Source organism: Manduca sexta, chromosome 26 (assembly GCF_014839805.1).
Source record: "Manduca sexta isolate Smith_Timp_Sample1 chromosome 26, JHU_Msex_v1.0, whole genome shotgun sequence".
Classification (NCBI taxonomy): Eukaryota; Metazoa; Arthropoda; class Insecta; order Lepidoptera; family Sphingidae; genus Manduca; species Manduca sexta.
In genome coordinates this window covers 3,413,196-3,430,318 of record NC_051140.1, presented here as the reverse complement: position 1 = coordinate 3,430,318, position 17,123 = coordinate 3,413,196, and the positions used below count along the sequence as shown (strand labels likewise).

Genomic DNA, 17,123 nt, shown 5'->3' with positions numbered 1-17,123 from the left:
TTAAAGCAATATTTAAAGACTTTAGGTGGAAACTTAGTCTACCTCCAAGATTCATGCTCATTTTGTACTAGGGTGATGTACCCTAACATGCAGCTTTAGGCTGGTGACCTGGACAAACGCTTTGCCGCACTCTTTGCACACATATCTTTTATCATTCGTATGTATCCTGATATGAAGTTCTAGTGTCTTTTTTCTTTGGAACGCTTTCTTACAAAATTCGCATTCATAAGGCCTAGTATCGTCATGTTTCACCATGTGTTGCTTCAATAGCTCCTTATTAAATACTTTGAACCCACATATCACGCAAGTCATCGTCTTTTCTTTTAAATGGACTCTTGATTTGTGCTGCACCAAATTGGTGTTTCTGGTAAAGACTTGAGGGCACTGATCGCAACTGAACTGGTACGATTTAACATCGTGGACAAGCGCTAAATGGCGCTTTTTCAAAGGTATGCTGGCTAAGACTTCGGGGCATTTGGGACATTTTATCCCCAGCGTGTGCTCCCGAACAATGTGGGCCTTCAATGCGGCGATGTTAGAAAAGTTTTTCCCGCATATATCACAGTTCTGTTTCTTAGATAAATGGACGTTTCTGATGTGACGATCGACATTGACAAATCCTTGACCACAGATCTCACATACGAAAGTACCGGATTTCTTGTGATACTTGTGTGCGTGTTTTAGTAGCGAGCTGAAGAAACGAAACTTTTCACCGCACTCGCAACAAGACATTTCGTCGTCTCTCAGCTTAAAAGTAAAGATGCACCGACTGATTTCTTTGTTGAACTGCATATCGTGTTGATCGGAAATGTGATCTAAAAACTCATCAAAACTTTGCATCGGCTTTGCACACAGCTTACAACTTATGTCAGTGATGTCCAATTTGACCCGGTAAATGCCGAGGAGACTGCGAAGTATCCGGGTTACTTTGGTATCTTTGTGTTCCTTCCTTATGTGTTGCTTAAGTTTTTCACTTTCAACGAAATGACAGCGACAATAAAAACACGTGTATTTATTGCAGTACCAGGTGAATGGCATTATGGTAGAATTTTCTAGAATGATGACGAGAAACTTAGTAAGTTCGTATTTGCGTCGAGTCTCTGACATCTCCTCGAGTAAGGGTAGCTTAGTCGGGAGCTTCGTGTGCGTTCGTTCTGTAACAATAATACAGTCAATTATATTATCACTGTTGTTCATAATTGTAGACTAGAACTGCTGTTATTCAGGACATCTTCGGAACATATAAAACATTCAGGTACTTCTCGTTTTTGTTAAATATGTACTAAGGGATAATAACGAATTTTAATGTGTGCGGATTTTGGATGATTCACAATGGAACATGCGGCATGTTGCGGGTATAAGAAAACGGGCCGCCCCCGTGAGTCTCTCTATAGCCGCGATCAAGACAATCCAATTGACTTCCAAAAGCCGAAATTATTTAGGGTAATAAATAAATAATTAGATAGATAGAGATTAATAATTTATTTATTTCTGTAGGCACTGTTATTAAAATATCAACTGCATATTAGCTACCTAATCAATCATTTGGAAATCAAATCAACGTACATTAACAATACGTATAACATAAAAGACTTCTTTTCACAGAAATAGAAAAAAAGTGAAAAAATTATTTACTTATACTCTTATTCAACTTTGCAATAATGTAATGAATAAAAGGCATTATTTGTTTCAAAGTAACGATAAATGTAACATTAATAAATATGTTTACCACGAAACATGAGTTGCCTCATAAGTTATAAAGCCACATTATAAACCTTTTTAGATTAAGTCCACTTCTTACATCTTTTGACCAAATACATTATTTACATGAGTAATTTTGGTATAGCCTGTCAAGAAAATTTAAACCCTCGCCATGGTGTTATAAAATATGGAATAAATATTTTGCACTGAAAACGATAAGTAAAACTAACGCCTCAAAACTAGGATTTTTATTTTCCTGTTCAGGCTATGTTTAATTGCTTAAAGCAATATTTAAAGACTTTAGGTGGAAACTTAGTCTAGCTCCAAGATTCATGCTCATTTGTACTAGGGTGATGTACTCTAACATGCAGCTTTAAGCTGGTGACCTGGACAAACGCTTTGCCGCACTCTTTGCACACATATCTTTTATCATTCGTATGTATCCTGATATGAAGTTCTAGTGTCTTTTTTCTTTGGAACGCTTTCTTACAAAATTCGCATTCATAAGGCCTAGTATCGTCATGTTTCACCATGTGTCGCTTCAATAGCTCCTTATTAAATACTTTAAACCCGCATATCTCACAAGTCATCGTCTTTTCTTTTAAATGGACCCTTGATTTGTGCTGCACCAAACTGCTGTTTTTGGTAAACACTTGAGGGCACTGATCGCAACTGAACTGATACGACTTAACATCATGGACAAGCGCTAAATGGCGCTGTTTTAAATATTTGCTGCCTAAGACTTCGGGACATTTGGGACATTTCATCCGCTGTGTGTGCTCTCGGTCAATGTGGGTCTTTAACGCGGTGATGTTAGAAAAGTTTTTCCCGCATTTATCACAGTTCAGTTCCTTGGATAAATGGACGTTTCTAATGTGACCATCGACATTAGTTTTATTGACAAATCCTTGTCCACAGAACTCACATACGAAAGTACCGGATTTGTTGTGGTACTTGTGCGCGTGTTTTAGTAGCGAGCTGAAGAAACGAAACTTTTCACCGCACTCGCAACAAGACATTTCGTCGTCTCTCAGCTTGAAAGTAAAGATGCACCGACTGATTTCTTTGTTGAACTGCATATCGTGTTGATCGGAAATGTGATCTAAAAACTCATCAAAACTTTGCATCGGCTTTGGACACAGCTTACAACTTATGTCAGTGATGTCCAATTTGACCCGGTAAATGCCGAGGAGACTACGAAATATCCGGGTCACTTTGGTATCTTCGTGTTCCTCCCTCATGTGTTGCTTAAGTTTTTCACTTTCAACGAAATGACAACGACAATAAAAACACGTGTATTTATTGCAGTACCAGGTGAATGGCATTATGGTAGAATTTTCTAGAATGATGACGAGAAGCTTAGTAAGTTCGTATTTGCGTCGAGTCTCTGACATCTCCTCGAGTAAGGGTAGCTTAGTCGGGAGCTTCGTGTGTGTTCGTTCTGTAACAATAATACAGACATTTATATTATCACTGTTGTTCATAATTGTAGACTAGAACTGCTGTTATTCAGGACATCTTCGGAATACGTAAAACATTTAGGTACTTATCGTTTTTGTTAAATGTGTACTAAGGTATAATAACGCATTTTAATGTGTGAGGGTTTTGGATGATCTACGAGCGACTAGAGAATCAGGAGTGAGATCTAAAAAGTGTAGTTAGTGACAGTGGTTTCGCGTTTTTTAATAACTAAATATCTATAATAAAGTATTTATTTGCTTTGAGTGTAATATCGGTGACGTAATTTTTTATGCCAAATTCATTATTAAAAAAAAATATTATGTTAAATGAATAATTTATGGATCAGTTAAAAAATGCGGATTTTTAAAATAAAACGATTTAAGGTTTATTCGCACAGTGTAAGACACCTGGTGTCATTCCGTTGAAAGTTCATTGTGTAAAATGCCGCCCACATAACTCTATGTAAGTAATCACTTGGAACCCACAATATGTGCCATACATATTGTTTTCCATGTTAATTGATAATTATTCATTATAGTATAAATTGATAGGCTGCCAGGATTGTCTTAAGATAGTGATTACAATAATTAAATGTCCAGTGAGTATCGAGGTACTTTCTAAGAAAATGAACCATTCCGGTATACCATCGAAGGGCAACACACAAACCACAATATGTTGAATAAAACCAAGAACCTTATAGCAATGCAATTGCGGAGAAGATTAATGCTGCTTCTTTTTATGAGCCACTAGATTCTTCTTCCATCTAAATGTTTTGTCGCACAATTCACATCGGAACGACCGCGACTCCTCGTGACTGAGAATGTGCCTCTTTACAGTGAGCGTATCGTACGTCTTGTAGCCGCATATGTGGCAAACAGCGGTCTTCTCTTTCAGGTGCTCTCGCGACCGATGCCGCAACAACTTGCTCTTGTAAGCATAGACCTTCGGGCACAAATCACAACGAAACTGACAGCTTTCGACATCGTGCACTAGGGCCAAGTGGGATTTTTTTAGGTACCTACTGCCCAACAGTTCTAGACATATCGGGCATTTGAATTTTCCCGCTTGATGGGTAATTTCATTGTGGTTGATCAACGCGTGTCGTGTCGGGAACGAGACGCCGCATATTTTGCACTGGTTAGGTGCTAAAGAGTGAACATTTTTAATATGACTTTTTATAATGCCTTTTAAAGCGAATCCCTTCCCACACACTTCACAAACAAACCGTTTTGCTTTGTTGTGATATTTATTGACGTGCCGCAGCAAAGGTGTGAAAAATTTAAACTTCTCTCCACACTCCACACAACTCATCTCTTCATCAGATAGTTTGAAAACATAACAATATTTTGATACAACGCTCATATCCAATATAAAATCGTGCATGCGCGCCGCGTGATCTACGAAGTCTTCTATATCTCTCATTTCTTCACAACATTTTTTGCATTTAATCGATGATATGTCCCATTTGATTCGGCTGTGAGTTCCGAGGCTTCGAAGGATGGCTTTGAGTTGTACATCTTGGTGACTTGTCGTGTGACTTTTTAGTTTGGTGCAGTCAGGAAAGGTAAGATCACAGTAGAAGCATTGGTACCTATTCAAGTACCACTTAAAAGGCATTACTGTTGATAGCTCCAACGCTGTTGTGAAGAATTTCCTCAATTCATCTGTCTCTGTTGCCTCTTTTCCGATTAAACGTAAAGCATTTTTATCTTCATTTCCAGATTCGATTTCTGGAAAGAGAAAACAACGAGGTAGGAAATTCTTAATATTGATAAATTTTATTGTATTACTTACATCCAATGTGATGTCAATTTTAAAACTAATACTAATAATGGCCACCACACACGGCAGCTATAATGTGGATAAATGTAATTAAATCGCGAGATGTATAGCTTTATATTGTCTTTAAAGTAACACACACAGCAGGTAATGTAACGAATTTTATGGAAAAATGTGTTAAGATATAATTTTATATAATAGCCGCCGTATATAATATGTAAGCTCAAGTTCAAGTTTAACATTTGACACTATTGCTTGTTCGCTCTGTCATATTAAATCTCGGACTTCAATACTCAACGCCCGTATTCACAAACAGTGTGTTATAGTATTGTTAGTGAATATTTAATAATTGTATTAATATACATTTCACTATTTTAGTTGATACTGAATGTGTTTGGGGAAATTACTATCGTTTTTATTTTTTCGGTCGTGAATGATCTAAATTCTAATAAATTTCTATGGTTCTCTGCCATATGTATGGAATCAAACCGAGAGACAAATGATATAGTAAGAATATATTAAGAATTGTATCTTACATCCAAGGCTGAAGGGAGATTAAGAAAAACATTCAAAAGCAATTTAATTCAATTCATTATAGGATACATTTATTTTCTTAATTATTTTTACATGAATCATTAAAGTATAAATAAAATGACTTACATGCTTACCACACATTATACAATATCAATAATATAATTAGCGTCACAATACACAGCCTGGGCTGTATTTTTAAAACATTTGTGTAGGAATTCAATAAATTTTCTTTACCAGATTTTATCAAAATCCGTTAATACAGAAACTTCCACTAACTATCACTACTAAGTATTTACAATACCATCATAGATAATTTAAAACAAAATACACTGTGCCATCGCCTATCTCCATAATTTCAATATAATACTATAAATATTCAATAGCCCACCTCCGTAATTTTAACATAATACTATAAATAATGAAAATGTAACAGCAGTCAATGTGAAAACATAACAGACTCGCTTTTACATTCATATTATATGACGGTCTTGTGGATACTACATAGGAAGAAGATACAAATACGTTACTAAGAAAAAGATATATTATGTATTCTTGGTGTAGGAGTCTTTTGAGGGACGGGAGAGGGGGAGGAGGCAGGGGATTATGCACTACTAGCGACCCGCCCCGGCTTCGCACGGGTGCAATGCTGATACTAAATACACTACAGAAAAACTGTGAACGTTGTATATAAAAACATAGCGGCCCGCTCTGGCTTCGCACGGGTATAACATAACAAAATAACAGTATTTCTCCACTATTTAATGGATGTTATTATACATATAAACCTTCCTCTTGAATCACTCTATCTATTAAAAAAAAAACGCATCAAAATCGGTTGCGTAGTTTTAAAGATTTAAGCATACAAAGGGATATAGGGACAGAGAAAGCGACTTTGTTTTATACTATGTAGTGATTGGGATAATTGTAATGCCATTTACGTTGCGTGTATTGCGCTAGATATTTCGTACTACATTTCATATAATGACTGACTTTCAGAGAATCTATCTCGATCCAATACCAATTTTCATAATAATTGCAACATATTTCAAGATCCACGCGCGGACGCGCATAAACTACACATATTGACGTAATATTAAGATATACAGTTAATAGAAATCATACGTCATAGTCTTACTTTGTACGTATTCCCCGGACCTAGCTTCAACTGACTACCACTTACTACGAGTAAAAAATATTTTGTTCTTGAAAAAATGTATTTCTATTCTATAGGATTTACTTCGACATCCCCAATTCTATTTCAGTTTTAAAGACAGCGCGATGACATGGTACTTTACAGAAAATGAGCGTAACTAAAAAATATTCATTACAAAACAGCAATTTTATAGTTTTAACACGTATAAAATCTAATTAATGAGTAACGAGTCGAGTTGGGTTCGTAACTTTTTCAATTATAAAGTATTTTATCATAAACAGTTTACTTAAGAATTCAATATATTTCGTCCAAATTTAATCTAGATTAATTAAATAGATTGTTTTATTATTTAATCGTGTTAAACATTTCAAGGGTTTCGTTAAACAGAAAAAACAAGTGCCTATACCAAATTTAATCTACCAAGACCTCAGTGAAGCCGTGTCTGCGAGCTGACCGTTCCCCCCGCAGTGTCTACATTTCCCTTCCGGTGCACATTAGTACAATGTCTCAACATAGTCTTCTTCGTCTTAAACGCCTTTTCGCAAACCACACATTTGAAGTTCCTTTCATCGCTATGATGAGGCAAGTGGTACTGAAGACTCGTCCACTGGATGAACGCCTTGCCGCATATCTTGCACACATATCGCCTTTCGTTCGTATGAATTCTCATGTGTAACTCCAAAGCTGACTTTCTAGGAAACTTCTTATTACACGTACTGCATTCGAAAGGTTTAGCATCACTATGTCTGACTTTATGAAGTTTCAGGGTTGTGTTACTGAAAAATCTCATGCCACAAATCTCGCAGGTGACGTTCTTCTCTTTCAGATGCACTCTTCGAATGTGTTCCGTTAATAAGCGTTTAACTTTGAATTTTATAGCGCATTTGTCACATTTATACCACGGCATTTGTTGAGAATGTGTCGCGTACATGTGCCGGTCCCTCTCTCGCTTACTTCTGAAAGTCTCTTGGCAGAGAAGGCAGTTGCGCCTAGACTCATGAAAGTTTTTTACATGAATATTTCTTCGGCGTTCCTTAATGAATTTCTTAAGACAATATGTACACTCGTATTCTCCAATAGAATGAACATCTTGAGTGTGATTCAGTAGATCACTATTGTTTCTAAAATCTATACCGCACGCTTCACAAACGTATTTTCGATCTAAATGCTCGCAATGTATATGAAGAAGTAACGTCCCAAACAGTTTGAACTTTTTTCCACAGTTTAAACAGCCGAAATCTTTGTCAGTCAATTTAAAGCAAATTATGCTTTGAGACACAATTTCGGGATAATCTTTGTTATGGTGCTTGTTTAAATGTTTGATTAAACATTTGAGGGTTTCTAATCCCTCGGCACATAGTTTACACGTAAGGTCTGTTATATCCAATTTAATGAATGGTTCTGTGATGTAATGTTCTATGTTATAAAGTCTCTTTTCTAAATGCTTATTAATGGTATGTCGTCTCAAGTCTGCCACATGTAGATAGCACTTTTCGCAGAAAAAACATTTGTGCATGCTCCCATGCCTTCGAAAAGGAATCGCTGATGACTTATTCAGAATCATTTCCAGTAGCTCACTATTTTTTTTCGCCTCGCTCAGTTCTATATCGGGCACTGATGAAGACGAATCAATATTGGGCGTTCCTGGAATGGGAAAATTCGGTCTTTTCAAAATGTTTTTGCTTTTTTCTATTTTCTAAAGCAAATTAATCAAATTATTTTTTATTCCGCTGCAGTTTCCCTACTTAAGCAACACTGGCGAGTCTTAGGCGTGACAGTTGCAACAGTTCGGACGGAGATGGAGAGGGAGAAGAAAAGAGGAAGGGAAGAAAAATAATAAAAAACGCCTTTAGGCCGCATAAAATATATAGAAATGTTGAATCTTAAGGATGGACATAGCATACTTTTCCTAACTAAAAAAGTACTTTTAGGAGAGGCAAATAATATACATAATATGCAATATAGTAACCTTAGACTAAGAACATAATTTTCGTATATTTGTGCGGTGGTGGACAGATGGTATGACGATTGATAAAGGCTGAAACTGCTTTACAAAAAATTTGGTTTATTACTTGATCAGCATATACGTAGCTAATAACAGAACCTGATTTATCATTAACTAGAATCCGTAGACCTAGAACAGCTATCTTGTGTTTAGATCAAAACTCTGATAATAGTATAATGATTGTATAAATATTGATCAAGAATAAGCAGAACTTTGATACCATAATAACTAGGAAAGTCTTACATAGGCCCAAATGCTCGAAATCGAACGAACCTGACTGAAAAAGATAATATTTACTATATGAGAATTTTTAATTTTAGTTCCATAAGCTGTGAAAATTCCTGCAGACGCTTATATGACAAATGAAGCACTGGGCAACATCGCTCGGCCCTTCACTCCTTTTTGATGTATGTTTATGTGATGCTGCCTCATATTCTTTCTAGTTTTAAATGCTTTGTCACACGAAGGGCAAGGATAGTTCCTCTCGTCGCTATGTTTTCTCATATGCAAACCCAAGCTGGTCTTTCCAAAACCTTCCCATCCACAAATACTACACATAACATTTTTTTCTCGTAAATGTTTTTCTCTAACGTGTGTTAACAGTCTGTTCCTATAAACAAAAGTCAATGGGCAATGTGGGCATTGATGCTCTTCCTTTTTCTTGTGCACGATTATCATATGTCTCGTTCTTTTGTAGTGATTTTCAAACGTTTCCGTGCAGAAGAAGCATTTGTATCTCTTGTTGTGAGCTCGCTGCATGTGTGTCCGCATTCTAGTCATACTTATAATAGTTTCCCCGCATATATTGCACTCGACTGGTTTCTTTTCGTGTTCATGGTTCACGTGGTCCCGCAATAGTCTTTCGGTTTTGAAATGCTGACCACATATTTCACACAGTATTGGCGAAAGGCCAGCATGTTCTTTATTGGTATGAATCAATAGAAACGCAAAATTTGTGTACTGTTTGTCGCAAATCACACAATTAACTGTCATATCTTGAAGTTTAAAAGGCCTTATGCAAGTAAGAATTTCTGTGCTGAACGGTATTTTATGTTGCAGAATTAGGTGATCGACTAGACTATTCAAATCTTTGATGGTTTCCGGACAAAGGCGGCAAGATATACAAGATACATCGACGTATATAAACAGTTCCCAATATTTCTTCATAGTCCTTGTTATTTCTTCGATATCTTGATGCTCTGTCTGATGACATTTCAAGTCTTTTGGTTCTTTAAATACCTCGTAGCAATAGAAGCATCTGTAAGAACTTTTCAACCATCGAAAAGGCATTAGTGTCGAACTCTTCAATATATGCGCTCCACTCTCCCTCAGTAATTGTAACTTGCTTTTGGGTGAAGGTGTCTGTTTTTCGTTTTTAATAACCTTACTCTGCTTCTCAAGTTTGGTAGAGTCCTTATTTCTCACCGTCTTATATATATCTTCAGACTCTCTCTTAACAACAGCGATGTAAGGTTCTGAAAGGAAAACGTTCTTCTTAAATAGTTTAGTCGAAGTTCAATAACAGATCCAATGTGCATGTTATTAATCAAAATCGCTAAATGGGAAAACGGGCTGCTACTCGAAAGATTACATTTCTAAAAAACGATAACATTCACTGTATTATATAGTCTTTAGTTTTAATCAGGTAAAATAGGCATTTTGATTCGAAAAATGTGCAAGTGACATCATTTTTATTGAGCACACAGAAGCATATTTTGGAACCGTTTTATTTATTGTAAATCACTACTAAATCGGAATCATAGAACCGTATAAAGTATTATATAACAAAAAAAAATAAACCCAATGTTCACAGTACTAATTTGTTATGAAACGTAGACGTTTTATTGAATTTTAGTAGTTAATATTATTTTTCGTGGTAAAATCTTGGCCACACGACGAATGAGGATAGTTTCTTTCATTGTTGTGCTTCTGCGTGTGATGTAGCAATATCCTTTTGTTAAAACTCTGAAACACCACTTCTACGTTTTTTCTTACGTACCTTACCTTCGTAATTAATAAAACGAAATACGAACAAATAAACTTAATTTCTTTGTGGACTTCAGTCATCTAGTTCCGTGATCATTTGTGGTTGCTCTTGGATGTTTCTATATAAACAAAACATTAACTATATCTTGTTGCGAAAACGTTTACATATGTTCTCATCCTATAAATGTACAATGCAAGTAGTCTTTACTGCAAGTGACCGGATTTTATCTTGTTGCTGTTTTATCTCTTAGATTTTTGGATCCTTCAACTTTTTGCACACTTCAAGGCAACAAAAATATGGGTGATTTTTTTTTCAAACATGTAAACGCATTAATGTTGATTTTATTAACAAATCTATGACGTTAAGTTTCATCATTTGTTAGTATCACTTAATCCATGTTAATTATATCTCCCGAAATAAGTCTCACTGTATTTTTCGATAAATAAAATAGATTTTACGTTAATATGGATCATAATCTATCAGTATGTCAAATTTCATTAGATTTCATACAGCGATTTCTTAGTTTATTTCTAAAAACATACCAATATGTTCACAAACTTTCACATTAGTAGGGATATTAATAAGATTTCGATGTATTATTTTATTAATATGGTAATAAATTGCTTTGTGATTTGTGTCAGTATTTCGTAGCTCATGTTTGAAATAAAAACGCTCAAGCTTTATTCTTGACGTGGGGGATTACATACATAGAAATAAGGCAAGAATTGGGCGATGTGAAATAAACTCAAAAATAATTTTAAATACAAGTATATTTCCACAGGCAATACAAGTCTTAGACAACACTCATATACTAAAACATAGATTACTACTTATTCTAATAATTAATAAACTAACATATTACAGTAAATATCTATAAATTATGCGTTAATATCTTTTTAAAAGTTTATAATGAAGCTATTCGTTATAATATATGATAATTATGATTTTATTATAATTTAGTGGGAACAGAACGGATTTTCAAAGCCTACATCTATTGACCGACCAAAATACGAACTTCTGATTTTAAAACATCATATATGTGTATTCATTGTTACTAATTATAAGTCTTTTTTGATATACTTACTACAAAACTGATAATTTGTTCTATACTTTTTGTTAACAAGCATTCTACATGATAAAATTTTACCAACGTCGAATTTGTGTGTCGTGGCTTCCGGATATGCATACTCTACAGGTACTTTACTTGTTATGATTTACCGTTTGTTGCATAAATATTATTCATTTCAATTTTGCTAGTTTTTGTTTCTGTGTTCGGTGAAACCTATGAGATCTTAATTAAAAGACATTTTGATATAATAAATAATTCTTAACCTATTACTAACAGCTACAAGTATCTAAGCTCTGGAACCCAGTATAATCTTACATAAAAGTGATTTAATCTAAATAGCAAAAACAAAGTTCTCAAATAACGTATATCAGTCATAAAATTCTTTAATATTATTTAAATAATGGCATTTTATGTGTCAACCTAAGATGGTGTGTGAAGCAAATCTTATGCATCTTAACGAAAAGATTTACAAATGTGTAGACTGTGTACCACAACGAGGTCATAGAAACAATTTAGTTCTGAATACCAACGAATGAAACTTAATGCCCTACGTAAGGATTGTCGTAATGCAAAACTGGTTGTTGCATATTTTTGTGCATCCGCACGAAATGCGCTCTCATAATCTTTTTCGTGGTGAATGCTTTGTCACATGCGTCGCATTTAAAGTTTTTCTCACCACTGTGCTTATACATGTGGTTAGCTAAACGATTTTTATTAAAAGCCTTCCACCCACAGACCCCGCAAATATGATTTCGTACCCTGAGATGGGTGTCACGGAGATGAGTCATCATCATGCTTCGGAAGACAAACGTCTTCGGGCAGTGAAGACACTTGATCTCCTGCCTGTTCTTATGCTCTACGGCCATATGCCGAGACCTTTTGTAATGACTTTGAAATGTCAAAGAACAAACCAAACATTTGTACTTCTTGCCCACATCGTGTTGGTTCTTTTGATGCGTTTTCAATTTGGATTTTGTCTCAAACTTTTCACCACATTCCGGACAAAGCAAACCTGTGTTTTCGTGGACAGTTTTTACATGCAGCCTTAATAAATTGGCATCTTTGAAGTGCTGTCCGCAAATGTCGCACAGTATAGCTGAGGTACCTTTGTGATCTTTGTTTGTATGATGGAGTAGAGGTCCGAAAGTGTAAAAACTAGCGCCACAAGCCAAACAATTAGTAGAAAAATTATCCAACTTGAATGCTACCATGCAAATTCCCACATCTTTATTATATATCACCCCGTGTTTCGCCACCAAATGATCGATGAGTTCATATAAATCGGTTATGGTTTCAGGGCATAGTTTACATGATAGATTCGAAATGTCCACATAAACTACTGGCTCCCAGAAGTTGTTCATAGCTTGCTCTTTAATTTCTTCTCCTGGATGATTTATTTGATGATTCTTCAACTCGGACGCCTCTTGGAATATATCGTAGCAGTAAAAGCATCTGTATGAGCTCTTCAACCAACGAAATGGCATGATTGTCGATTTTGTTAATACTTGAATCACATTGCTCCTCATAATTTGTCGTCTCTCCTTGGCAGTCAGTCCCTTGTGGGTTATTTGGCTTTGGGAAGGTATCACGTCTTCATAACTATCGTTAGTTACCGTTTCTGTATTTTCTTTGCTCGCTTTCTGGCCACCTCTAGGTTCTCCTGGAAGGAAAACGGTGCTTTATTTAGAGGTGCTATTGGATTCTAGAGGCAGCCAGAAAACTTAACATAAATTTAAAATGGGTTATTTTGCGTTACTGGAGGATTATCTCATGTTTAAAAGTGCAGAAATAATGACGCATTGCAAGGTTCAAATATAAATAATTTAACATATTAATCGGAATATTGTGATTTAGTAGCAAGAATAAGTTACATTGTCACCTTGGGGTATCTTAAGACAATCTAGGGCCATATCTGGACGGAAAGACGGCTTACTACATCTGACGTATAGAGTTGAAATAAACGCTCCAAAATTATTGCAATAGGCTGCAAAGCACGCCTGGCACCCTCGCTAGTCGCCTGGCATGTCAGGAACTAAACGTGTTCTTTTTTTGTCACCAGATGGGAGATATCAAGCAATGGACAGTGTAACTGATTCAGCGCACCGTCAAGGGTTGAAATTTGATCGAAGAAAATTTAAAGTGTGGTGAAGGATATAGGTTCCTTATTTATTTTTAATAAAATTAAGTATCCAATATGAGTTCCTTAAGTTTGTATATTAGGAGTATCAATTATATTATTGTTTATATATTTACTGGTAAGTATTAATTTGGTAAGATAGGAGTTATAGCGCCAGTTGCCATTGTGTTCTTATCGACTGTTACTTGATTAATAAAAGATTAAATATGAAGTCAAATTCGTATTTGTTTTCAATATTCTACACTATACAGTTTATCTCGGATAATTGCATAGTCTTGTCAGTAAAGTTAAGTAATCACCTTGACATTTGATTAAGCAAGAATAGTTATATTTGCATTCGATTATTTTGTTATTCGAAGTACCTATTATGTAAGTACCCACAATAATTTTTATTTTAACATGACTAATGACTATCACAAATTTGAATACACGTGCGTGTTTGTATGTATTTAAGCATGTATGAGTGGGTTTGTTTATTTTTATCAATGAGTGTTATTATAAGTGATCTTTTTTTTACAAAGAGTTTACGAAGTCAGTTTGTGGTAGAGCAGTATTGAAGTATTCCGAAGCTATTAAATAAAGATATTTAGTTTATTATTAATGCACCTAATTCTACCAAAAAATTCTATTCATAATTATCGAAGTAATGAAACTCATATTCATGCTGGTTCAGACATTCCAAATTGACAAAACCACGTCTACAAAATCGACAAACGCGTCCTACTGCTCCAGTATGGACTTTCATATGCGCCCTTAAATTACTCGAACGCCCGAAACTTCTCTCGCAGATACTACAGAAGTAATCTTTTTCACCGAAGTGCTTGCGTTTATGCAGTTTGATCATCCATTTAATCCCGGTCTTATAATCACAGAGATCACATTCATATCTCAGTTCAGAATGCAATGACTGGACGTGTAACAACATTGCACCTTTAGTGGTGCAAATCTTTGGACAATGCTCGCATTGGATTCTATATTTTTCAACATTATGCACTTTTCCCATATGCACTTTGACTCTGTATTTGTTCTCAAATGTTGCACTGCAAAGATTACACTCGTGAATTTTCATTAATCCATGTATCCTTTGCTTGTGTTTCTCTAATTTATGAGTGGCTTCGAACATCTTGCCGCAGATAGAACATCTATGTCCTATGTGACTGTTGCTTATGTGTCTTTTTAGGCGAACTTGATCAATAAAACTAAGTCCACAGATTTGACATATACAGGCGTGGTTTATATGTTCCTTGTTCATGTGACTGATCATGCTGGAAAAGTTATCGAACTGACTCTCGCAGATAACGCAACGCATCACATCTTTATTAAGTACGAAAGGGATAAAGCATACTCCGGTAGATTCAAAACTCTCTCCATGATTAATTTTTAAATGTTCAAACAAATCCTCAAGAGTACTTAAAGGTGAATCGGGGCAATATTTGCAACCGAGCTGAGTGACGTCGATTTTGACTGGAACATCCTTGGAAATAATTCTCTTTGGAATAAAATCTTCCAAGTTGACCTCAGCGTGTTTAATCATCGTATGCTCTTTAAGGTTTTCGCAATCTTTCATCTGCTTCGAACAGTAAAAGCATCTGTACCCTTTCGTATTCCAATTGAAAGGTATCACGGTGCCATAGCGCAGGACGATGAGAATGTTCCTTCGCGTGTTCGAAAGCCGTTCCAAGTACGTCTCCTGCATTTCTCTCTTCAGTCTTAATCCTGGAAAGAGAGTACTTGGTTTTACGTTTATTTAGACGTTTGGCATGTATATTGAAAGTGTTTTGGAATAAAACTATTTGTTTTTTTTAGCAAATTGATGTACTAATTCTTGTTTCTTTTTATCAGCACGATGCAGAACAGACAGAAGATGGTGGCTCCCGGATGTGGTCATGGCAAAGTCGAAGAAATAGAGCATATATTATATTAATATTAGCATTGGATTATAATAATATATTGTCCCATTACTTGACAAGAGTGTACTTTACAACTGAAAAGAAATGGTGGGTTGCAGACTTTACATTCTTTCGAAATTCTAAGCGGGAATTCCGATGTATGCGAGGAAACGATTCCTTGCAACGTTTTCCTTCAGAATTAAAGCGAGTGATAATAAACTAAAAATACGTACATCGTTTGACAAAATCACAGATGCGGGCCTTGGGGCAGAATTCGACTAAACGACTTTCATCTTAGCAATCCCTTGCACTTCCCCCTACGCTGTTGCCGCTAGCCACGTCGCTATTGAATATCGCTTCAGTTAAAAACAATTGAAGGCTAGACACTGTCCGGTTCAAATACATTTTGCTTAGATAAATCAATCCTAGAAAATATGCTATGTATTGGCGCAGTTTTAGGACATAAGTTTAGTGTAGATTTATTTAAGCAATAGCTAGTACACCCACTGAATGAGCGTCTATGAAACGTTTTAGACACTTTGCATAGTGTGAGCTAGAAGTGTAAGAATTTTATTTACGTTTAGCTAAAATCATTTCCGTCTCATGACGTGATATTTTGTTCCCGAAGAAATTCATTAGGTTTATTTATTTGGCTAGTTGCAAGAATCATGCTCTCCCTTGCCTCTCATCCCACGTGTGACAGATTTTTTTTTTTTATTAATTGCAAATGATTTTGACTTATTCTGTCAGTAGTTGTTAAATTTTACAGAAAGGCGAACTGGATAAAGCTTTAATAATAACAAAATAGTTTATAAGGTTTTAAAACACATAACATAAAATTTTAGACATTCGATCAACATAAAACGATAATGTCCATCATTGCACTGTTGGTCGAAACATGCAACTTATATTATACATTTAATACAAAAAAATATGTACATATACTTCTTACTTAGCTATTATTATACTACATAAATTGTATAGAATGATTCCTGTACATTTACACAGAGTACAAGTTAAAACTACCATTTACCTAAGCACTGTATTATTTATGTAGTAAACTATTATTGAAATTTACAAAAAAAAATTTTTTTTATTAAATTCAAAGACATTTAACAACATTGCTAAGATTAAAAAATGGAGAACGTCTGCACAGCACAATGAATGAAACATAAAAATAACATTGAGACACTACCCCCAGCAAAATGGCGCATTGACCGTATTTTTAGAAGCTATCTATCAATTTCAAAGTGATAATGCCACTAAAATTTTCAATTCCTGGCACTTTACTTATCTTGTATCAAATTCTATAATAAAATCCCTCTTGAAATAACCAATCTGCCCGGCTACAAATTTAAGTGTCATGTTAAGCGCGAATTAATGTCAAAGGGGTATTATAATGTAAAGG

At 35.3% G+C, this 17,123-nt stretch overlaps 3 protein-coding genes across 3 annotated transcripts; all 3 read right to left on the bottom strand.

The window, feature by feature from the left end:
* Nucleotides 1–2,018: 2,018 nt before the first annotated feature.
* Nucleotides 2,019–3,095, bottom strand: LOC119190691 (zinc finger protein OZF-like). Its single transcript, XM_037443079.1, has one exon. It carries the CDS (start codon nt 3,093–3,095, stop codon nt 2,019–2,021), a length of 1,077 nt encoding a protein of 358 aa, XP_037298976.1.
* Nucleotides 3,096–11,372: 8,277 nt separating this feature from the next.
* On the bottom strand, nt 11,373–13,368 carry LOC115454794 (zinc finger protein 729-like; the record flags this gene model as incomplete). Its single annotated transcript, XM_037443610.1, has 1 exon — nt 11,373–13,368. A coding segment is annotated over one exon (1,140 nt), but the record flags the coding sequence as incomplete, so codon positions are not given.
* On the bottom strand, nt 13,368–17,123 carry LOC119190785 (zinc finger protein 1 homolog). The gene is made up of 2 exons (XM_037443609.1): nt 15,949–17,123; nt 13,368–15,542 (listed from the first exon to the last, which is right to left on the bottom strand). Exon 2 carries the CDS (start codon nt 15,520–15,522, stop codon nt 14,452–14,454), a length of 1,071 nt encoding a protein of 356 aa, XP_037299506.1. The 5' UTR covers nt 15,523–15,542; nt 15,949–17,123; the 3' UTR covers nt 13,368–14,451.